The sequence below is a fragment of the Kogia breviceps genome, chromosome 18, assembly GCF_026419965.1.
Source record: "Kogia breviceps isolate mKogBre1 chromosome 18, mKogBre1 haplotype 1, whole genome shotgun sequence".
Taxonomy (NCBI): Eukaryota; Metazoa; Chordata; class Mammalia; order Artiodactyla; family Physeteridae; genus Kogia; species Kogia breviceps.
Genome location: NC_081327.1, coordinates 11,789,720 through 11,812,430, shown reverse-complemented (window position 1 = coordinate 11,812,430; position 22,711 = coordinate 11,789,720). Strand labels below are relative to the sequence as shown.

At 50.1% G+C, this 22,711-nt stretch overlaps 2 protein-coding genes across 6 annotated transcripts in view; both read right to left on the bottom strand.

Annotated features, from left to right (window-relative positions):
- Positions 1–74: 74 nt before the first annotated feature.
- On the bottom strand, positions 75–9,947 carry FBL (fibrillarin). The gene is made up of 9 exons (XM_059045192.2): positions 9,810–9,947; positions 5,262–5,438; positions 5,075–5,176; positions 4,891–4,985; positions 3,712–3,882; positions 2,449–2,581; positions 1,238–1,350; positions 269–414; positions 75–182 (listed from the first exon to the last, which is right to left on the bottom strand). The coding sequence occupies exons 1-9, from the start codon at positions 9,817–9,819 to the stop codon at positions 158–160; spliced, it is 972 nt and encodes a 323-aa protein (XP_058901175.1). The 5' UTR covers positions 9,820–9,947; the 3' UTR covers positions 75–157.
- A 5,522-nt stretch (positions 9,948–15,469) lies between these two features.
- Positions 15,470–22,711, bottom strand: part of FCGBP (Fc gamma binding protein) — a 99,025-nt gene continuing 91,783 nt past the window's right edge. For all 5 annotated transcript variants that reach the window (XM_067019337.1, XM_067019336.1, XM_067019338.1 and 2 more), the window contains 3 exons: positions 19,542–19,925; positions 15,768–16,039; positions 15,470–15,646 (listed from right to left, as the gene is read on the bottom strand). In XM_067019337.1, coding sequence (XP_066875438.1) covers positions 15,616–15,646; positions 15,768–16,039; positions 19,542–19,925 — 687 coding nt within the window. In that variant the 3' untranslated portion in view covers positions 15,470–15,615. The remainder of the gene's footprint in view (positions 15,647–15,767; positions 16,040–19,541; positions 19,926–22,711) is intronic.

The window sequence follows — 22,711 nt, the reverse complement described above, 5'->3', positions numbered from 1 at the left end:
CAACCACCACGGAAGTTGGCCGAGGGCGCATGCGCCCTCTTGATAGAGGTCGCCAAGCAATCGGGGCAAAGGGAGAGACTGATGAGTCTTTTAATAGAAAAACACACGTGTAACAGTAGCAACACAGTCTCTCTCGCGATCCTGATGGCGCTGGGCTTCAGTTCTTCACCTTGGGGGGTGGCCTGTGAGAGGAAAGAGATGAGGGGACTCAGAGCTCATCACCACTGTGGGGCACTCCTAACAAGTACTGACTGGACCCCCTGCTCACCTGTACACACCCACGACCACAGCGTGGTCTCTTTCGTATGGCTCTAGCGTCAACTGCTCCTGGGGCTTCATGTTCTCCTGCTGCATCTTTTTCACTTCAGAGGCAAACACGGCCTCTGCAGAGGCTGTGGAGTCAATGCAGTTGGCCTGCAGAAGAGGATTTGAAGTCTGCAGCAAGGCTTTGGGCTGTTTTCCCTTTTTTGTGCTTCTTTAAACCAGTAGAATTTGTTTTCATTGGAGACTAGGCTTTGGGAATGTAGGGAAAGACTTCGTTAGATAAGTTTTCAATTTGGTTTGGATTGGAACAGGAAGCCTTCAACAGAGCCCTGTTTATCTAAAAGCCAGTGTTTAAATCTTACACTCTGGGGTTTTTGGTTTTTTTTTTTCTACTTCCTCTTCTTTAACAATAGCAATAATGCAGCTGAGAATACTAAAACAAATGCAGCAAAGGCTGCAAAAAACGATGGTGAATCTGGTTGAAGACAATGGAGAGGCCTCTGTACTTCAAAATGAAACATTTTTTAAAACGCACCTAGCGTTTATCTGGTATTTATTTTACACAAGGTTCTGTTCTCAACACTCCACACATATTGAGACATTTAGTCCTTACATAAACACTAAAAGAGATAGGACTAACATTGCTATTTTGCAAGTGAAGAAACAGGCATATAGGTTAGGTAACTTGCTCAAAGACACACAGCAAGATGCAATTCAAACTCAAGATACTCAGACTCAGCGATCATGCACTTAACTGCTACAGTCTATGGCCTCTTTAAATTCTAAGCTTTTTACTTTTGTAGACATTTTTCATTATGTGCTATTTGCTTGGGTGGCTTATAGGGAGCTGGGAATAGACTGACTGGATTGGGGGATGGATTGGGGGATGGCCCCTTGTTTTGACTGGCTGCTTGGCAGTTACAGATAGAGAAGATACTGCCACCCCATCTTAAGACTCCTCTAAGCCCCGCACCTTAATGGAAATCACAAAGTGTCCTCCGTTACGCAGGAAGGTGTGGGCATTCAGGGCTACAATCCGCGTCTGGTCTGGCTGGGCCACGTCAGCAAAGATCACATCCACCATTGCTAGGGAGAAACAAGTAGCGGTTAAAAGCTGGATCCACCGGATCTTCCCAGCTCCTCCCATGGGGCCTGCGCCCCAACACCAGCAGGTTCCTGGCAGAGTCTTCCCTGCCTCCAGTCTCACTTCCCCCCATTGATCCCCTTCCCTCCGCAGTGCCCGCAAGATGGGTCCAAAACCCACAGTCACACCATTCATTCATTCATTCCTCTTGTAAACCGTGTTGCCACCTACTCTGTGGCCAGCCCTGGGCCGGGCGTGGGGGACAGAGAGACGAGTCAGACCCGGACCCTGCCCTCGAGACGCTCCCGGGTCTGGTGGGGGGAGACAGACACGTCATCAAAACGACAAGTAACGGTGAGCACTTACAGGCCAGAGCGTCTGCAGGATCGTCAAATGAAAACAAGTTGCAGGACAAAGGGTAAGGTATGAATGCACAGGGGAAAAAACTCATGGAAAGAAAAACGAGGGGGAATGCAAAGTAGTATTTTTAAGGCAGAGTGATTAAAAAATAATAATAAAATAAAATAAAAAACTTATAAAAATGAAAAGATAGTGCAATGAAAACTGACTTTTTTAAAATCAGGAAAAGCAGACATCAAATTGTTCATATTGGTTACCTCTGGGGGTGGTTTATAATGCGCTCCATTTTTACACTATGCTTCTGAATTTGTTTTTAAAACAAAGTTATTTACATTCACAATGGGCCCCTCTGAGGCCGTACTCCGTTGGTGCTTTCTGGGTTATGATCTCCCCAGACGGTGCTGATGGGGACCTCTGAAGGAGGCTTTTATGCATAAGTCAGGGGTAGTATAAAAGGTACCACATTTTGCAGGGAGGCAGGAAGTACTGGGGTGGGGGAGATTAGGGGGAGGGGCAGGAGATTGGAGGAAAGGAGGCTGGCCCTCCAGACATCCCAGACCCTGAAGCAGGACTGCCACCTCCACAACCTCACCTGGCTCCCCTGACCCTTTTCATTTCTGCAGACTCAAGAGGCCTGTTCATCCACTCCAATTGCATCCAAATCAGGGCTCTGGAGGCCTCTTCCAGGAAACCTGGAGTGGCCCGTCCTACCCCACCCGCGCCAACCCCAGACCCCTCACCGATGAGCATGCGGTATTTGTGCGGGTGTCGAGCATCTTCAATGACAGGAATAATGTTGGTCCTCTTCTTGGCCAAGTTAATGAGGTCACGGCCCGAACGGTGGGAGAACTCAACTGCATAGACCAGACCGTCCTAAAATAAATCAAAATCAAACAAAAACAACAATGATACTAGTTCTCATGTATGGAGTGCCTACTTTGGCCCATATACTGCATGCATCTCTCCAAATCCCCAAATCAAAACCCTACCATTTAATGACTTGTTATCATTTTAGATGAATAAACTGAGGTCCAAGGGTTATTCAATCCTGCTTTGCCTGATCTGAGAGCTCAGGCCCCCAATTCAGGCTTAAAATGAGGAAGCTAGGGCACAGAGATGACATCATAACAGCTAAGAATATTTGCAATGGGCCAAGCCCTGCTCTTGGCACTTTACAGGATTTAACTCATTTATCTTCACAATGACCCTATTTTCCAGATGGGTAAACTGAGGCTCAGAGAGGGACAGTAACTTGCTAAAAGCCACTTCACTGTTAAGAGCCCACACCAGAGCCTGGGGTTTTTAACCACTAAATTATACAGCCTACAGTCTTGTAGCTGAGTGAGGGGTCATGAAGTGAGATGCATGGGTGCCCTCTCAACAGGGAGCCTGTCCAGCCACACAGAAACACAGGCCCAGAAACTGACATCTTCTCTTCTTTCAAGAGAAACCAGAAGACCAGATTTGGGGGGTATCAAAATTTTTTTATTTTTTTTTGGTGGTACGCGGGCCTCTCACCGCTGTGGCCCCTCCCGTCGCGGAGCACAGGCTCCGGACGCGCAGGCTCAGCAGCCACGGCTCACGGGCCCAGCCGCTCTGCGACACGCGGGATCCTCCCGGACTGGGGCACGAACCTGCGTCCCCTGCATTGGCAGGCGGACTCCCAACCACTGCGCCACCAGGGAAGCCCTGGGGGGTATCAATTTTTAAAGAGGGCAACCAAATCAAAAAGTACTCTCAGCTCTGGGCCCCTCTATCACTGGTCACCCCGATACCCATGCCCCTTCCCTCCAGGCCAAGAACTCAGGAGTGAGGCCGAATGAGGCTTTGGAGACGATGTGGTTCAAAGCCGCTCCTTTCACTCATAGGCACTGCGACCAGGAACGGCCTGGCTCCAAGCCACATGGTGCAGAGAAGTGGCCAGGGCCTCTGACTTCCAGGCTGGCAAAGGAGGTGGCCTTCCCCTCCCTCCCACCCCTTCCTGCCCCCATCTGTCTACTCACCGGGCCTACGATATCAGAGACGTGGGAGACGGTGGTACCCGAGGCAGCCCCGAGGTAGAGCACCTTGGCCCCTGGCTTGATGTGGATCTGGTCCACGCCGCCCAGGATCGCTGCCGCTAGCTTGGAACGGAAGGGGTTCCAGGCGCGGTACTCAATCTTGTCATCTCCCTCCTGGGCCGGGAGAGATGGGGACAGAAGTCAGTGCCAGGCTCGTCTGCCAGACTGCACTGCTCTTAACTCCTGGGCCCTCAAAAGGGACTGGGTGCCCAATCATCGTACAAGAAATGACCGTGGGTACACATCTGCGGCCACGGCAGAGGCAGGACCTGCCCTCTCGTGGAGGTTCCCGACTCAGGGACAGCGACAGGGACAATAAACAAACAAGGTCATCCCAGGTAACAGCAAGGCAAGACCTATGCATTCATTCTATAAACACTGACCGGGCCGGCACACACTGTGTGCCAGCCCCTATGCTTAGGAACTGGGGAAACACAGTGAAGGGGACAAAGGCCTCGGCCTCGAGCAGTGAGGATACGCTGAACTGATACTCATGGCATAATAGCTAGTGACGGAGCTAAGGAGAAAAGATCAAGCCAGGAAGGAAGGTGTGAAGTATGGGGAGGAGGGCGAGGGCAGGTGAAAATGAGAAAGGGTGGCCAGGGAAGAGCCAAGGAGGAGACATCTGAAGCAGACCTGAAGCTGAGGGGCCACTCAAGTTATCTGGGGAAGTGCATTCCAGGCAGCAGCAAGGCGGTGAGGGCAGCTTTTGACAGGGTGGTGCAAGGGGGCCTTGTGAGAGAGACAAGGTGACGCCCGACCAGAGATGCTGGTGAGGAAAAGGAACCAGCCGTGCACAGGGCTGGGAGGAGAGTGTTCCAGGCAGAGGAAACAGCAAGGCTGTCGTTGTGGCCGGAAGACACTCAGTTAGGGGGACAGTGGGGAGGGGAAGCTAGAATGCGCAGGGCCTTCCAGGCCACACTGAGGACTCGGGACTTTAGCCTGAAGCCAGCGGGACGTCACGGAAGGTATCTGAGGAGGGGGGTGCATGATCTGACTTATGGATTAAGATGATCCCCTGGCTGTCACGTGGAGGACGGACGGTGGGAACAGGGAGACCAGGCAGCCGGTTACACCGTCAGCTTGGGGCTCTGGTGGCTTAGCCAGGCGCCCAGGTCTCACCGAAATCGAGACTCTCTTCTCTCCATAAACTGATTCTCCAGGGACCAGATTCTTGGTGACCAGTGCATCTTCCTTTCCTCGACAAATGAAGACACCTGGGTGAGGGGACCAGAGCAGGGGTGAACACCCCAGCGGGCCACACCCCACCCCTAACCCCAGGGGGTTCCCTGCCTTCCTCACTCACCCTCATGCCGATGAGGCTCGACCATCACATTCTTCCCCGACTGGTTTCCTTTTTTTCCTCCCCGACCCCGACCCCGACCGCCACCAGACTGGAACCCGCCACCTACAAGGCAGAGGTGCAGTGAGAGGGAGACCCCACGATGCTTCCCTCCCTGCTCCCCAAGCCCAGGGAAAGCCCCCTCCATCACCTCTTCCTCCTCCTCCTCCTCCTCCTCCTCGTCCACGGCCCCTAAAGCCTCCGCCTCGACCTCGGCCCCCGCCAAAGCCTCCACGGCCTCCGCCAAAGCCTCCACGGCCTCCGCCGCGACCGCCACGGTCACCAAAGCCGCCTCGGCCACTGAAGCCGCCCCCACGGGGGCTGAAACCTATGGTGGAAACAGAAACAGGAACCATCAACGGGGCCATGGAGCTTGAGAAGTTACTCCTACGCCGAGGAACTCCACTCAGGAGAGAAACGTGCGCACGTGGGTGCCAGGAGAGGTGCCCACGCGTGTCCACAGCAGCAGAACAACGGACTAACCCGAGTGTCCATGAGCAGAATGGGCGAATGAAAGAGGGACTTTCCCAACCAACAACGAAAAGGATCAACTGCGCCACACGACAGAGACGTCAATCTCAGAATCACGGTAAGGGAAAAAGCAAGCCCTAGAAAACCACATCTGACACAATATCTTTTTTTTTTTTTTTTTTTTTTGCAGTACGCGGGCCTCTCACTGTTGTGGCCTCTCCCTTCGCGGAGCACAGGCTCCGGACGCGCAGGCTCAGCGGTCATGGCTCACGGGCCCAGCCGCTCCGCGGCACGTGGGATCCTCCCGGACCGGGGCACGAACCCGCGTCCCCTGCATCGGCAGGCGGGCTCTCAACCACTGCGCCACCAGGGAAGCCCCTAACACAATATCCTTTTTATAAAGTCCAGCAACAACTAAGAGGTGCTATGCTGTGTGGATATACGTGGTAATCCACGCCCCACCCGCCCCCAAAAAGAGGCAAGAGACTGATAAATGCGAAACCTACGATATTAGGCTTTGGGAGGGAGAAGTTATGGGATTAGGATAGGGGAGGAAAACATAGATAGAGGTAGATTTACTGTCAATATTCTGCTTTTCTCAGTTGGATCGTAAACGCACAGGATCTGTTCTATTATCAATATTAATTAGTCTGAATAAGAGTGTGCACTGTGTGTGTACATGCACTGTGGCAGTAGGGTCCCCCAGGCCCTGGAAACTTCTTCATGCCCTCCCACTCCTGACCTTGTGTGTGGCAGAAAAGCGCCAACCCCAAAACAGAGGGGAGGCATTCGACATCCCATCTTTCCTGCTGGCTGATCCCCCTGCTTCGAAGCATGCACAAGTCTCTCCCAACTCGGGGGGGGGGGAACAAGCAAACCCCAAAACTGTCCTTTATGGATGGGCGACTGATCATAAGCAGTTTAGGGCTTGTCAACAAGATGGAAAGTTTAAGGGAAAAAAAGACTTTCTTTTCATCACTTCAGGAGACAGCAAACATTGTTCACTTCACTGAGCACAAAACAGTGTCTGAAGCAAACAGAACTCTCCTGGTGCTAAGAGTCAGTATCTGACTCTTCTGTGATGGCTTCCAAAGCTCTGCAGTACTTTCAGAAAACTGCATTATCGAACAATCGTTCGTGTGAAAATTAGTGATGGTTTAAAATGATCTCACTTGATGTAAACTATTCAATAACGAACTTGCTAAAGGTTTTGCAAAGGTGCATTATATTCCCACCCTATGAAGGCTTCATTCGTTTTAATGGTGTTAGAGATGAAAACGTAGAACTTTGAAAAGCTAGTCCTAATTTAGTTGTTAAAAATGAACGGTTTTCAAACTCCTGCACCAAGAGTTGCTGACCTCTGGTCTCCTGCTCCCTCTGCAGTCTACTGCCCACACAGCAGTTGGTGACTGACCTTTTCAAAGCAGCAAATCAGCTCTCATCATTGCCCTGCCCAAATCCCTTCAAAGGTTTTCCATCACATTCTAAATGAAATCAAAATTCCTTTCTCTGGCTTCCAAAGCCAGAAATCGGTGGGTCTCATCCTTGCCCAGTGCTGTGGCTTCGATTCTCATGTAAATTGTCTGGGGAGGAGGCCCGGCCATGGGGCGTTCCCCAGGTGACTAAGGTGCAGCCCAAACAGAATCACCCACAGTCAATGGGCCGGCCGAAAACCCTTTTAAGCCCCTGGGTTCTGTCTCATGAAGAAAACACCCTCTCTGTTCATTCAGGAACCAGGTGATCAGATTGTGACCAGAGGCCCAGCCCCTCCCTCAAGCAGCTCATGTATTGACTACAGGGAGACGGCCATGCCATTCACGACCCTAGAGAGTAGGGAAGGTTTGTGGGTATCTTGAAAAGCTCACCTTTCAGAAGGAGGTACAGAAATAACACAGTGTCCCCCTCGCAGACTTGTAAAGATTAAATGACAGTACACACAGAGCACTTAATATGCTACCTCGCACACAGTTTGAATGTATTATTCAAACTCAGGAGAATGAATCCCTCCTCCTTCCTACTTAGGGGAGAAACCACGAGGCCTAAGAGACCCTCAACACAGGCCTGACAGAACAGAGACCCAGAAAGTGTGGGCATGGCATGGGGCACAGTGGGCATGATACTCCAAACATATCTTAATCCATTTCAGGTCCTGGGGTTCTTAGAAAAATGTACTGAAAGCACCCACTCCTCAGAAAAACGCACATTCACATACCTTTTTCTATAAGTTTTGGCTGGAGGGTCCACAGACCCCCTCCCCTACCCCAGTGTAAAACTGCTCTCCTGCCACAGCCTTCCCCATCTCAAAACTGCAAACTCTACCCCTCCAGTTATACATGCCAAAACCCTTCATTGTCCTTGACCCCTCTTTCTCACACCCACATATAAGCTGTTGGCTCTATCTTCAAAATATATTCCCTGACAATTTGTCAGCCAGGTCCATTGCTACCACCCTGGTCCAAGTCACATCATCTCCTAGTAGATGACAGCAACAAACTTCCCACTGATGTGTCTACTTCTACTCTTGTTCCCCTAAAGTCTTTTGCACACAGAAGCAAGAAGGATCCTTTTAAAGGTCTCAGTCAAGTCTCACTGACATCAGGTCCCCGCTCAAAATCTCCCAAAGGCTTCCTCTCTCAACCAGACTAAAATCCTCACTAAAGAGCTGACTCCTGACAACTTCTACAATTTCTTATCCTAACACAGTGAGGGAAGGGTTGGGAAGGCGTATCCTCCATTCCTGGGACAATCAGACCACAGGATGCCTTGCAGGCTTGCCAGGGTCTCAGTGGGAGACACACTGCCTGGCACTTCCTATTCTACCAGTAGATCTGTAAACACTGAAGAGAAAGGGAACTTGGGAGGGGGCATGGGCCCACAAATTCTGCCCCCTCGCCCGATGACCCCATCTCTCCACAGGCTGAAGGCGGGGGAAGGAAGGAAAAAAGAAAACCTGTACTAGGAAACAGACCCTTTCAGTCATGGCAGATTTCCCCATCTACGGGGGAGGGGAGAGGGGCTCGGCCTGATTCAGGAAGAGCTGAGACACCAGGGAGAAGGACCCTAATTTTGCTCCCCTTGAGAAGAAAGATAAAGATAACAATTAGAGAGAATACTATTATATGTCAAGCACCGTGCTATATGAGACATAACTGCAAAATGTAACATTCTGTAAGTTTAAAGTGTACAACCTGTTGATCTGATACACATATATTGCAAAATGATTACCACCATGTGCTATTTTTTCTTAACATGCTCTCACTAAGTTAGAACTGGGTGCCATTTTATTGATGAGATAACTGAGGCTCAGAGAGGTAAAGCCACTTGCCCAAGGTCACACAGTAAGTTAAGCATAGTTAGGATTGACACTTTGAACTGAGGCCCTTCTGCTGTCAAAGCCAGGACTCTCATCATTCCACTAGGAGGGAGGTGTGGAGGGTTCATCAAAATCTCGAGTAAAATCGTAATGAATAAAACCACTCACGCCCTGTGATTACCTCCCTTGCCCACCCCCACGATAATCCTATACTGGGCGTGTGAAGTTTCACCTCATCTCTCACCGCGAGTTGAGACTCACTAGGCCCAGGAGCTCCACTCCATTCTCAGGGACCCGCCCCCCTCCGGAGAGTAGAGAGCGGGAAAGTGGGCCAGGGAGGGCAAGCCGGGAATACTCATCTATGCCGGCCCTCTCTGAGAAGCTCGGTTTGGAGCCAAGGGTACTGTAGTTGCGGCAGCGATAGGAGAGCATATGGGGTCCTAGAAGACCCAGCCCCCGCACCCAAGACCGGGGGCTCTCCGCCTTCCAATCAGGACAAATCCCCAAATCCCACGCCCAGAGATCCAAGACCCCAGACTGGTTCAGTACCCTCGACTGCCGCCCGCGGCCCAATATCCAAGACCCCTAATGACTGCCTCAATGAAACGAATCCCAGTTCAGGACACCCCCAATTCTACGCCCAAGACTCTCTACTAACGACCGTGACCTCTGAGAAGTCAGTCACAAACCTCTAGACCAGGAACCCGAACCCCAGGCTCAGGTTCGATCACAGGGCGGAACCAAGCCCTCCCATCCCCACAAGAGACCGGAACAAGACCCCTTCCCCACAAGAGACCGGATCTGGGGCTCAGAATCCTTGCCCCCAGGCCAGGACCCCGCCCCTCCGTTCCGGCCTGGCACCCCGATACCCGCCGGATCCCAGTCCTGAGCTCCGACCCCAACCCCGGCCTTCACCTGGCTTCATAGCGAGCGTGGAGCTGCACGGCTCAGTAATCTGCGGCTTCCCCGGGTCCACGCGTCTGGGGCTTTCGCACGTGGAAAGGAGCGCACGCGCGCGGCGACGTACACTGCGTGATGCAACCACGCAGCCCCGCCCCTCGGAGCCTCAGCCCCGCCCGGAGCCTGGTGCGCGCGCTGTGGGCGGAGATTTCTGAGCCTCTCGGGGCACCGCCCCCTCGACTGTCCTTGGAGCTGCTTTGACCTGAGCAGCGTTCGCTACCCTAAGTACGCTCCCCACTTCCCTTTTACTGGTGCGATCACCCCAGTAATCAGGGCTTATCCCCAAACTTTCGCACGGGCTATGCCCTCTGCTTCTCTTCTCTATTCCTTAAGATTCCCTCGACACTCAGAAGCCTTCCCTGATCCATTTCCATCCCCAAGAACAAGGGCCGACTCTGGAAAAGCGTTTGTTGTGCGCCTGAATGTACCAGGCACTGTTCTAGGCACTGGGAATACAGTAGGGAACAAGACACAAAAATCCTGGAGCTCATCTTCCATTGAGGGAAACAGACACCAGACAAGTTATTAAAAGCACGCTGATTGATAGACGGCAATAAGTGCTTTGGAGAAAATAACAAACAGGGAAGGGGGATAGGGACTGGTGCTGGGACGGGGGTGTGTGGGGTGTGTGTGTGTGAAACTGCTTATGAGGTGGTCAAGGAACGCATCCAGTGACTTTTCTTAAAAATTAATTAATTAATTAATTTTTGGCTGCATTGGGTCTTGGTTGCTGTGCGCAGGCTTTCTCTGGTTGCGGTGAGCGGGGGCTACTCATTGCGGTGGCTTCTCTTGCTGCGAAGCACGGGCTCTAGGCGCCCAGGCTTCAGGAGTTGTGGCACAGGGGCTCAGTAGTTGTGGCTTGTGGGCTCTAGAGCGCAGGCTCAGTAGTTGTGGCGCACGGGCTTAGTTGCTCCACGGCATGTGGGATCTTCCTGGACCTGGGCTCGAAACCGTGTCCCCTGCACTGGCAGGCGGATTCTCAAACACTGTGCCACCAGGGAAGCTACATCTGGTAAGGAGTGAGGCATGCTCCTATCTGGAGGAAGAAAGTTCCAGGCAGCTAGGGTTTTGGGTGCAAAGTCCCTGAGGCAGGAAAAGTAAGGAGGGTTGCAGAAACACTGAGGAATGTGGTCGAGACAGAGTGAGGAGGGGAGAGTGGGAGGAGATGAGGGCAGGGAGGTTAACAAGGCAAATTATGTGGGGCCTTGGGGTGAGAACTTTGACTTTTACTCTGAATGAGATGGAGGGTCCTGAACAGAGAAGGGATATGATCTGACTTGGGTCACTCTGGCTGCATGTGGGAAACAGAGTGAAGGAGCGGGGTGGGAGCAAGAAGACCAAGGAGGGGCCTGCTGCAGTAGATCAGGTAGGAGACAGGATGGACCAGATCAGGATGCAGGCAGAGGAAGGAGGGAGGAGGGAGAAGATTCTGTGTAAATATTGAGAATTTTTTGCTAATTTTATACTTTGAATATTCATCCTCATATTCATTCCACAAAGCAAAACAAGTGCTACTATGAGGCGTTACTAACAACCTCCAGGAGAATCCACTGGTCTGTTCTGTTCATTGTTGTATCACTTTGTACCCAGAACAGGGCCTGGCACAGAGTGGGTGCTCAGTAAATGTTTGTTGAAGGAACGAATGAACCTGTGCTATCTTGAGTTCTCTGTGAAGGGTCTCAGAAACATTCCTGCAAATTTGTTTACATATTAAGATGGAAAATCTGCTGAGTCTATGCTGGATTTCCAGGAGCTATGTAATAATTCAAATGGCTCCAATTCAGGGTGATGTTACCTACTACTGATGGATTTGACTGTTTGCCTTCCAATTAAAAATGTTTTTTTTCTAAAGGAGGAAAATCCTCAGCATACAGTGCAGACTGTATTCTGGAATCCTGGCACCATCTCCTGGGTCTGAGGTATTTCACCTGCCAACTTGCAACCTGAAATGGCCACTACCAGTGAGTAATTAGGGGGTGCCTTCTGGTTTTGTTCTGGGGGCACAATGGTGACTGAAAGAGTCCAGGCTTCCTGGAGCTTCCAGTCCCCTGGTCCTCAGACAGTGGCAGCCCAGAGGGGTGAGGGCCAGAATGGGGGAACGTACAGGCAGAACGGTCAGGGCTGGGATGGAGGAAGCACTGAGGGCTTTATCGGATGTCCCCCACATCCTCTGAACCTTCCTTTTACCTTGCTGCTCTGACCACAACCTAGCTCTCCCATGAAGACATGGCTTTCCATGCAGCCCTTCTAAGCAGAGGCTGTTTTCTCTCCCTCAGCCTTCATGCCCCCTGGGCCTGTAGATAGCATAAGCTCCTCCGTGCTCCTCGTTGCTGCTTCTAAACCATTCTCTGCCTCTTCTCTAAGCCCCTAACTTTGAAGTTTATACACAGCACCTGCTCCCATTCTTGTAACCAGCTTTATCAACTCCCAAGTCACTGCACCTCATTGCATCTTTTTAGCTCCAGGCTCACTACCACACAAACTGCTCCTCTCATAATTCTTGGTGATTTCCAAGTTCAGGTAGATGAACCTTTGACCGTTCTGGCCTCTGGATGCCTTGACTTCCTCTTCTCTAGTGATCTCATCCTCCACCCAACACTTCCTTCCCACACTTAGACTTTGTGCTGGGGACACAATGGTGAGTGTGGCAGCCCCGAGATCCCAGGCCAGTGGGGGAGAAAGGCCCACCCCCATACAGTGGCAACTCCAAAACCACAGCCCCCGCGGAGTCTCAGTTCCATGCACCTCCTGTCTTTCCAGCTCACTCCCTCTAAGCCTATTGCTCCGAGGATCCTTCACCCCCATAAGCTGACCTCCTTTTCCCTGCCCCTCACCCCCTTGTGACCACAGCACCCTCACCACCCAGCCTGATTCCTCATCCAGTGTTCTCTCCTTTGCTCACACCCTCAAACGTCTAACTTTATCTTTTGCACCCAACTGAGTCCATTCTCCACCTCCTCAGCACCTGCTCACTGGAAGCTGAATATGGATGGAGAAAAACCCACACCCACTCTGGCTGGTCTCACTTCGGATTCACCACCACAAACCCAAGTGGGCCCGGATGCAGCCCAGCCATCCTATCACATGTCCTTAATTAATTCACTCTCTCATTTCCTTTTTTTTCTTAATAGTATGGGTAATGTGCTCATTTAAAAATGCCTGATTAAGGCATAATTTACATACCATAAAATCTACCTATTTTAAGTGTATAGGTCCACACATTTTAGTAAATGTAATGGTGCGCCCATCACCACAATCCAGTTTCAGAACAGATCCATCCTTCCATTTCATACAAATAAAACCATACAATATGTAGCCTTCTGCGCCTGGCTTTTGTCACTTAGCATCATGTTCCAAATGGTTGCATGTATCAGCAGTTGGTTCCTTTTCATTGCTGAGGATTCATCGTATGGCTATACCACATTTCGTTTGTCTGTTCACCTGTCGAGCATTCGAGATGTTTCCAGTGTGCAGGTTATTAATGCTGCTATAACCATTCACTTACAAGTACTGGTGTGGACAAATGCTTTCATTTTTCTTGAGAAGAGTCCCAGGAGGCAAATGGCTGAGTCACGTGATCAGAGTATGTTTACCTTTTGAAGAAACTGACATACTGTTTTCCAAAGCAGCTGGACTCATTTCCTTGAAGGATTATTTTACGCTCTCTCTTCTCATCAGACCTCAAAACTTACTCTTTCTTTCTTACTCTTAGCTGATGACCTTGCTTACCACTTGAATGAGAACATACAAGCAATCATAAGAGAACTGCAGTATCCTCCGATCCCTGTATCTACCAGGCAACGGCACCTGTTACCTCCTATGCTGTAAAAGAAAACTGTTTTTGTGCTCACACACTTCACTTCTGACACCAAATGTATTTCCACACCAAGCAATTCTCCAGTTCTCTGCAGACTCCACCTGCTGACCTATAATTTAATTCAATTAGGACACTAACTACCCAGAGTTGCATCAGACCCCACAGGTTAAGGACGGCAAGGAACAGAGGAAATCACTTTAAGTGAGGTGGCTGTGGAAGCCCTAAGGTAGCAACATTAAGTGGACATTTGAAGGATGAGAAGCATCTAGTCATGTGATGACAGCTTTTCGCAAAGGAATGAAGTGAAAAATTTTGGCATGTTCAATACCCTGAAAGATCAGGTTCCCAAATCGTAGTTAGCAGGAAGGACAGTGATAGATGAGTCAGAAGAGGTTAACAGGGGCCTTGTAGGACAAGGTGAAGGAATCTGATTTTATGACAAGATAAACTTATAGCCAGTGGTCCTATTTATATGTGAAAAAGAGGCATCTAGTGGCTGTGAGGATGAATTACAGGCAGGGAAGAGGAGATGGTAGGCTGTTGTTGACATGAGTGAGGATGGTGGTGACCGTGGGCACAGTAAGAAAGACAGATTTCAGGTGTGTTTTGATACCATCCAAAAAGATTCGTTGATGAACTGAATAGATGGCAAAGGGGAGGGAAGAAGCAAGAACAATTCCCCATTTTCTGGCTGCTAGACTGAGGGTTGGTAGTGCTATCCACTGAGGTGGGGAAGACCATTACAGGCAGGGCACGAGACAGGTTTCAAAGGGAAGCGAGATTTCAATTCTTGACTTGTAGTTCGGATGAAGACATTAAATCCTTGCTCCAAATCTGAGAGGTAGGTACTACCCTTAGCTCTACTTTATTATTTTAAAAAAATATTTATTTATTTGGCTGCACTGGCTCTTAGTTGTGGCACGCAGGATCTTTAGTTGCAGCATGCAGGATCTTTAGTTGCGGCATGCTGGATCTTTAGTTGCAGCACACAGGCTCTTAGTTGTGGCTTGTGGGATCTAGTTTCCTGACCAGGGATCGAACCCGGGCCCGCTGCTCTGGGAGTGCAGTCTTAACCACTGGACCACCAGGGAAGTCCCATCCTTAGCTCTACTTTAAATATGATGCTTTTGGCCGAATGTTTGTGTCCCCTCAAAATTCATGTGTCGGAACCTATCTCCAATGTGATAATATTTGGAGGTGGGGATTTTGGGAAGTGATAGGTCGTAAGGGTGGAGCCTTCATGAATGAGATTAGTGCCTTTATAAAAGAGGCCCAGAGAATACCCTTGTCCTTCCATCAAGGGCGCATGAGATAGCCACCTAGGAACCAGAAAGCAGGCTCTTACCAGACACTGAATCTGCTGGTGCCTTGTTCTCGGACTTCCCAGCCTCCAGAACTGTGAGAAATTTAAACTTCTGTTGTTTATAGGCCATCCATTTTATGGTATTTTGTTACAGCAACTTGAGTGGACTAAGACGTATGAGGAAACCAAATGACAGAGACATTAACGTGCCAGGGTTATAAATGAGAAAGTCAGAATCTATTGATCTTTCTTTTCATTTTCTACTTCTTCCCTCCAATTATTCGTCTTCTCATCCATCCATTTCTCTAATCCTCCATTTCTCCATTTTCCCATTTCCCCACCCATCTTATTCCCAATCTACCCATCTATCTCCACCCATCCATCCCCTCACCTGCCAACAAATATTCATCATGTGCCAGATGCCCCAGGCATCTGACACCTGCTGTGCAGGAAGGAAAGTCAGGGATGAGAAGACATAAGACAGGCACACTGGTATGCAGCTTAGCTTCAGATATTTATTCAATGCTTTCACAGTTGGCCTCAGTGGCTCAGCAAAGGGGTAGAGTGGATGAGGGACGTGCAGTGACAGAGTGCATCCTTCAATTCTTGCAACCTCCAGGGGGGTCGGGTTCCTGAAGTCCTCATTCCCGGTGGATGGCTGATCGGTCCTGACTGCAAGAGACAGACACGTAGCACTTTCTGTAGACTGAGCACCCACCCCGACTGCCCCTTTCCCACAAGGACCCAGGTGCGCCTGCTCCAAGTCGCCCGGCTTCCAAGCTACATTCCTCACCACGGGGAGAGGTCCTGTGCTCTCCAGCTCTCCAGCGTCGTCTCCTTCTGGGAGTCATGCCCGTCATTGGTCGGGTCCGCGTCAAGGTTTCCGCAGGCCCCACACAGCGCCCCAGCATGGTCTTCGCTGACCACCACAGCCAGCTGCCCGTCGGTGCCCAGCTGCACCCGAACCCCTGCCTTCTGCTGGACTAGCACGGAGCCATCAGGATTCCGACTCACGGACACAGAGGTCAACACCTCAGCTGGGAGATCCACTTGGAGGCCATTCACCTGGTGGTTGGGGGAGGGTGGGTGAAACACAGAGGTGAGGCCTGGGGTGTCACTGGGATGGAGAGCCCAAGGGAGACAACAAGTTCAAGGAGTAAAAGCAGAGAGGCGGACTCTGGAAGAGACGAAGACCTGGATGAACGCACCAAATGGAGAGATGGAAACCTAAGGTAGTTGGAGATGTAGATGGATGGATAGAAGGACAGAGAGTGGATGGGTGAACAGACGGATCGATGCACAAGCAGGCGTGCACACAGCATCCCAAGGGCGGCCGGGGTTGGGGGGAAGCACTTGTACCAGAGAGATAAACAAACAATCAGTCAAACCCCAGCATCATCCTGTCTGATTCTAGTTTCCAAAAGAAAAGAACACTTGAGCATGTCCTGTAAGTTACTGGTTCCCTAACAAGGCAACTTCATCCCTTATGTTTTCAATGCTGACGTCTGAAGACAAGTAATGACCTGGCAAGTATAATAATCATGTGAGAAAATGACTATTTCTTCATCACTGGCTATGGACTCGGTAACCTTGTGAGTTTTTCCCTTTAAATAACTGCTGTCTGTTGGTTTTTTTAAAAAAATAAATTTATCTACCTATCTATTTACTTATGTCTGCGTTGGGTCTTCATTGCTGCACGCAGGTTTTCTCTAGTTGGGGCGACTGGGGGCTACCCTTTGTTGTGGTGCGCGGGCTTCTCATCGCGGTGGCTTCTCTTGTTGCGGAGCACAGGCCCTAGGTGCATGGGCTTCAGTAGTTGTGGCGCACGAGCTCAGTAGTTGTGGCTTGTGGGCTCTAGAGCGCAGGCTCAGTAGTTGTGGCACACGGGCTTAGTTGCTCCGCGGCATGTGGGATCTTCCCGGACCAGGGCTGGAACCCGTGTCCCCTGCATTGGCAGGCGGATTCTTAACCACTGCGCCACCAGGGAAGTCCTGTTGTCTGTTTTCTTCGATGAGTTAACCCTTCTAAAGTTAGATTCCCTAGCAAGCCTTGTTTCAAAGAAAAGTTCTTTTTTTCTAAATGCTTTTTTATGTGACTCTTCCTCTGCCAGATGATTGGAGAGTTGGGTAGATAGACTGGAAAGATAGGTAGATAGGTCTGAAAAGATGGATGGATGGGTGGGTGAATAAATGGATGGATGGAAGGAAGGAATGGAGGGAGGGGACGGGGGAGGAAGAGAGAGAAAAAGGAAAGAGGGGTGGAAGGAGGAGAGAAGAAGGAGAGATGGATGCAGTGAAGGATAGCTGGAGAGATGGATGGAAAGTTTCACCTGGCTGCAAGCTTCGACGATATAAGAACTGGGTGTGAGTTATCTGTGTTACCCAGCACATGGCCTGGTGCGGAGGAAACAGGGATGAATGTATTCACAAAACCAAACTTTTCCTGGGTACCCTCTTGGTGCCAGGCCCTGATCTGGGTACTGGTGACAAAGTGATGATCAAGATTAACAGGATCCCTGCCCATCTGAGGATTATATTCTAGTAATGGAGAAAGGCAACAAACACAAAGAAATGATGGATAACCTCAGATAGTGATAAGCACTTGAAGGAAATAAAACAGAGTTAACAGCACTGAGCCTGGGATGGAGTCAGAGCTTCCATAGGTAGTTGGGAAAGGCCTCTCTGTAGAAGCAATGCCAGAACTGAGGTCTGAAGGATGAGAAGGACCCAACTCTTAGAAAATCTGCATTGCAACAGTGGGAACAGAGAATGCAAAGGCCCCGAGGTGGGAACGAGCTTGCTCTGCTGTATGAATAGAATAAAGGCCAGCTTGGCCTGTTATCAGCACAGCCAATGAGGGAAGGAGTTGTAGGAAATGACGTTGGTGAGGCTGGCAGCAGTCTGATCACACAAGGCCATGGAAGGGAGGTGGCTTGAGTTTGGAATGTTGTTCTGGGAAGTCACTGTAGAGTTTTAAGCAGCAGAATGCCCTGATCTGATTCACATTTCTAGAACATCTGCTGTGTAGAGAATCGTTTCTTGATAGAGGAGCAAGGGAAGGTCAAGAGTCGGGGTCTGTTCACCTGAATTATGGATCAGGCAGAGGGCCAGCGAAAAAGAGTGACTGGTCCAGATTACACTAACAAGAGAACTCAAGCTTCCCTGCTTTCAGCAGGGCTGAGTCATGGACCATCTCGATGCATTGGTGGAGGGATGCAGACAGACCATTCATTGGGGGAGAGTGTGTGGAACACTGGCTTTATCACCCCACTAGACCCAGGAGACGCCAGTGGATGTCTCTGCAATCAATGAACAGGTCACAGAAACAGAGACATGGGAACTCTAGGGCAGCCTGACATCTGTGTTTGGGTCTTAGGCTCTATTACTCGGGCCACAGCTGATTAGACTCTGAGTCAGCATCAGCGCTCAGTTCGGCCAGATTCTCTCTCTAGAAATTTGGCATTGGGGTGGTGAGAACTGTGGGGTTTGGCAAATGCAAGGAAGTGGTAAGTCGACAGAAGTCAAGGGGCAGAAAGGAGAACCCACTGGGGCTGGAATGGACTCATGAGGCAAACAATGACAGGCCTGAGGGGGCCCTAAGAGCAAGCTGAAAGACGGCTGAGGGAAGGAAGGGTCAAGTGGCCTGGAATTGATAATAGAGTCCAAAGGATGTTTCCACTGAGCACTGCACCTGGACTCCATCTTGGTCCCTTACACCCACACAGTCACCACCACACTCCATTCCCATCAAAGTGGTTCAGAGCCTGGGTGCTGGTGGGTTCAAAGCCTGGATCTCCCAGGTACTCTCTGAGTGACTTGAGTAAATGATGTCACCTTTTGGGGCCCTAGTTTCCCTTCTGTGTAAAATGGGGATAATAATAATAGTCCCCGTCTCATGAGTATGTTGTGGGGAGTCACAGAGAATGAAGCGAGTCTAAAACACAGAGGTACAAATCCCGATGACACTGCCAGGCACCTGGATCCGGCCACCCCTGAGGCTCTGTCCCTGGATGTTCTAGTTATGTGGGCCAATCAATTCTTTTTTTTTTTTTTTTTTTTTTTTTTTTTGCGGTACGCGGGCCTCTCACTGTTGTGGCCTCTCCCGTTGCGGAGCACAGGCTCCGGACGCGCAGGCTCAGCGGCCACGGCTCACGGGCCCAGCTGCTCCGCGGCATGTGGGATCTTCCAGGACCGGGGCACGAACCCGCGTCCCCTGCATCGGCAGGCGGACTCTCAACCACTGCGCCACCAGGGAAGCCCTCAATCAATTCATTTTTACTCAAGGCACTCTGAATTTGGTTTTCTGTCACTTGCAACCAACAGAGTCTTGATTAACACTAAAATCAAAACTAGTTAAGTTACTTGAACGTGTTTTTGCTCTTCAAGAGCTCAGCCAGAATAGAGGGACTAAGTTTGAAGTATTGACACAAATACAAATCCAGAGAAACAAACTGCAGAGATCTGTAAAGAAAACAGACAGCAAGACAGATGGGCTGCCAGGAATGTAGGGACACTGCAACAGGAAGAACAAAGCCCGGGGGAGACATGCCCCCTGTGTCCAGGCTTACCCACACGCCCTTGTTTCGGGTCACAGTCACCAGTCCATCCTGGAAGAAGATGTGAACCCGGCCCAGAACTTCAGCTTTGCCATTGCAGGGCCAGACATCAGCGACCACACGGTACCACGGGACGGTCTCCTGTAGTCCTGGGCAGCGGAAAGAGAGCTCGTAGATGCCGGGGGAGCTGACGGCACTGTGGGCCCCATCGAAGGTGGTGAGGTTGGCATCCACAGAGAGGGAACAGAGGCCATGGGAGACCCAGCAGTCCCGGGCCCCAGCCTGGACCTCGCATACGTGGCCTAGCGGACAGCTGGCCGCCCGGCACGTCAGGCCGGTGCTTGAGGAGCAGGAACAGTGCTCGCTGCAGTCTGAGGTCAGCAGGGAGGAGTTCACCTGTGGAGTTCACAGAAAGGGGCCAGGTTATAGTGGTGTGGTGGACTGCAAAAACAGACACAACCCTTCAACCCTCTGGATCCATGCAGGGTGACTTTGCAGTAGCTCCCATTAAGAAATGGAGTTTATTTCCCCTTTCTCATGAATCTGGGCTGGCCTTAAGACTATGCCTTGGTTATTACAATGCAGCAGAAGCAATGCTGTGCCAGGTTCGAGCCTGGACTTCAAGAGACCTTACTGGTTTCCTCTTTCTCAGAACCCTTCCCAGACACCACGGGCTAGCCGGCCTGAGTATGAGAGACCCCGTGGAAGAGAGACAGCCAGCCCTCAGCTGACCCACCGGGGGACCACAGATGTATGAGTGAGCCCAGGGGATGGCAGAAGAACTGCCCTGCTGATCCCAGCCCAAACTGCAGAGCTGCAGAATTGTGAACTAAACAAACCGTTGTTTTAAGCCACTATGTTTTGGCAGTGGTTTGCAACCCAGCAAGAGCTAACTGATATAGGTAGGAGTGGGCACTGGAGATATTCCAGAGTCCTGGCACCCCCAGCCTAGAACAGAGGGCTCTGGAAACCCAGTTCCAGGAAATGGACTTTCTTCTGGTTTTCTCCTGTCTGACTGGCCGTTCTTTCTTCACTGCATTTTCAAGTTCCTCCTCATCTCCCAAATTCTGAACACTATCCTGCCCAGGGCTTAGTCCTCAGACCTATTCTTTCTCTGTTTACCATTTACTACCTGGTGATCTCACCAAATCTCATGAAGACTAAAAGCAGTGTCTGATCCTCAGCTGCACCCGGGCCCAGGGTGTGGGTCAGGTGGGGGTAATTGTTACACAGACCATTATTGGGACAACAGATGAAATTCAAATAAAACCTTTAGGTTAGATAACAGTATCGAGTCCATATTAATTTTCTGACTTTGAATTGTATTGTGGTCAGATCAAATGAGTTTTTTTATTTTTAAGAAATCCTTGCACAAGTATTTAGGGGTAAAGGGGTGATATGTCTGCATCATACTCTCAAATGGTGCAGAAAAAGCAGTACGTGTGTATGCATACAAACATATATATATATGAAGAGAGAGAGAGGGGATGATAAAGTGGCAAAAAAGGTCAACATTTGAAGTACCTGAGTAAAGGGTAGGCAGGAGTTCTTTGTACTATTCTTGCAATTTTTCTTAAATTTGAATTATTTAAAAATAAAAGTTTGAGAACTTTAAACAAAATGAATACATTTAATTTAAAAAAATTACCATCTCTATACTGATGACTCGCACATTTATGTCTCCAGCCCAGACCTCTCCCCTGAATGTCAGACCCACAAATCCAAGAAACCTCCTAGCATGGGCAGAGCGGTCAAGGCTGGCGTGGGGAAGCACAGGGGTCTGTGGGAGTCCAGAGGAGGGGCCTAACCCAGCCTAGGGGATCAGAGAGGGCTTCCTGTAGGCGGTGAGGCCTGAAGGAAGGAATAGGAGGAGTTTGGCATCTTCTTCCGCAGAAGTCCTGCACTTACTTCTAGACACTCTAGCCTACCTTTCTGTCATTAATAAAACTAGGAGGAACGGGGAAGGGATGTGGTAATCCATCTTTCCTTTATTTGATAAATATGCTTTTGAAGAAGCAGGACAGCCTAGTAGTTCAGAAGGTGAGCCAAGGCTGCTGGGGTGTGCATCCCAGACTCCCCACTTGCTAACGGGTAGCCTTGGGCTGACTTCTCTTTGTCATCCATAAAATGGGGAAAAGAACAATAGTACGTGTCTCGTAGAATTGCTGTGACTATCAAATGACGTCTGTAACAAACTTGGTGCATAGTAAGAGATCAAAAAATATCAATCACAAAAGTAAATCAACTATTAACTTTCGATTCCCATTATTAAATAAATGACTGTAGCTGTGCTGCTGTAAATTACTATTATTTTTACTGAGTGTGATGAACATGGAGGGTGAGGCCCAGTGCTCAGTGGGTGCCTTTCAAGCACAATCACCCCCGATTCCTCAGACACCTATGGTGCAAGGATGATGATTAACCCCATTTTACAGAAGGAGAAAATGAGGCTCAGGAAGGAGACTGTAGTAGGCCCGATAATGGCCACCCCAAAGACATCAGGTCCTAGACCCAGTAGATGTTACCTTATATGGAAAAAGGGTGTTTGCAGTTGTGATTAAGAATCTTGAGATGTTGAAATTATCCTGGGTGGGCCTTAAATACAATCAAGTGTATCCTTATAAGAAGGAGCCAGAGGGAAATTTTATGACACATACAGAAGAGGAGGGGACATGTGACATGGAAGCAGAAATTGGGGTGATGTGGCCATAAGCCAAGGAATGCCTGCAGGCACCAAAAGCTGGGAGAGGCAAGGAACAGGTTTTCCCCTAGAGCCTCTGGAGGGAGTGCCACCCTGCCAACATCTTGCCCCAGTTATCCTGATTTCTGTCTTCTGGTCTCCAGAACTGTGAGAGAATACGCTTCTCTTGTTTTTTTTTTTTCTTGTTGTTGTACACGGGCCTCTCACAGTTGTGGCCTCTCCCATTGCGGAGCACAGGCTCCGGACGCGCAGGCTCAGCGGCCATGGCTCACGGGCCCAGCCGCTCCGCGGCACGTGGGATCTTCCCGGACCGGGGCACGAACCCGCGTCCCCTGCATCGGCAGGCGGACTCCCAACCACTGCGCCACCAGGGAAGCCCACTTCTCTTGTTTTAAGGCACCGAGTTGCGGTCATTCGTCACAGCAGCCACAGAAAACTAATACAGGGACGTTACTAACATTGAGTCACACAGCAGGGAAGT

Bases quoted from the DNA above. Each gene is read 5' to 3' on its own strand.
- FBL (XM_059045192.2), bottom strand. The intron at 2,582-3,711 runs GTGAGTAGACAG...GATTTATTTTAG, and splicing joins TCTCTGATATCGTAGGCCCG to GACGGTCTGGTCTATGCAGT. The intron at 415-1,237 runs GTGCGGGGCTTA...CCTCTTCTGCAG, and splicing joins ACTTTGTGATTTCCATTAAG to GCCAACTGCATTGACTCCAC.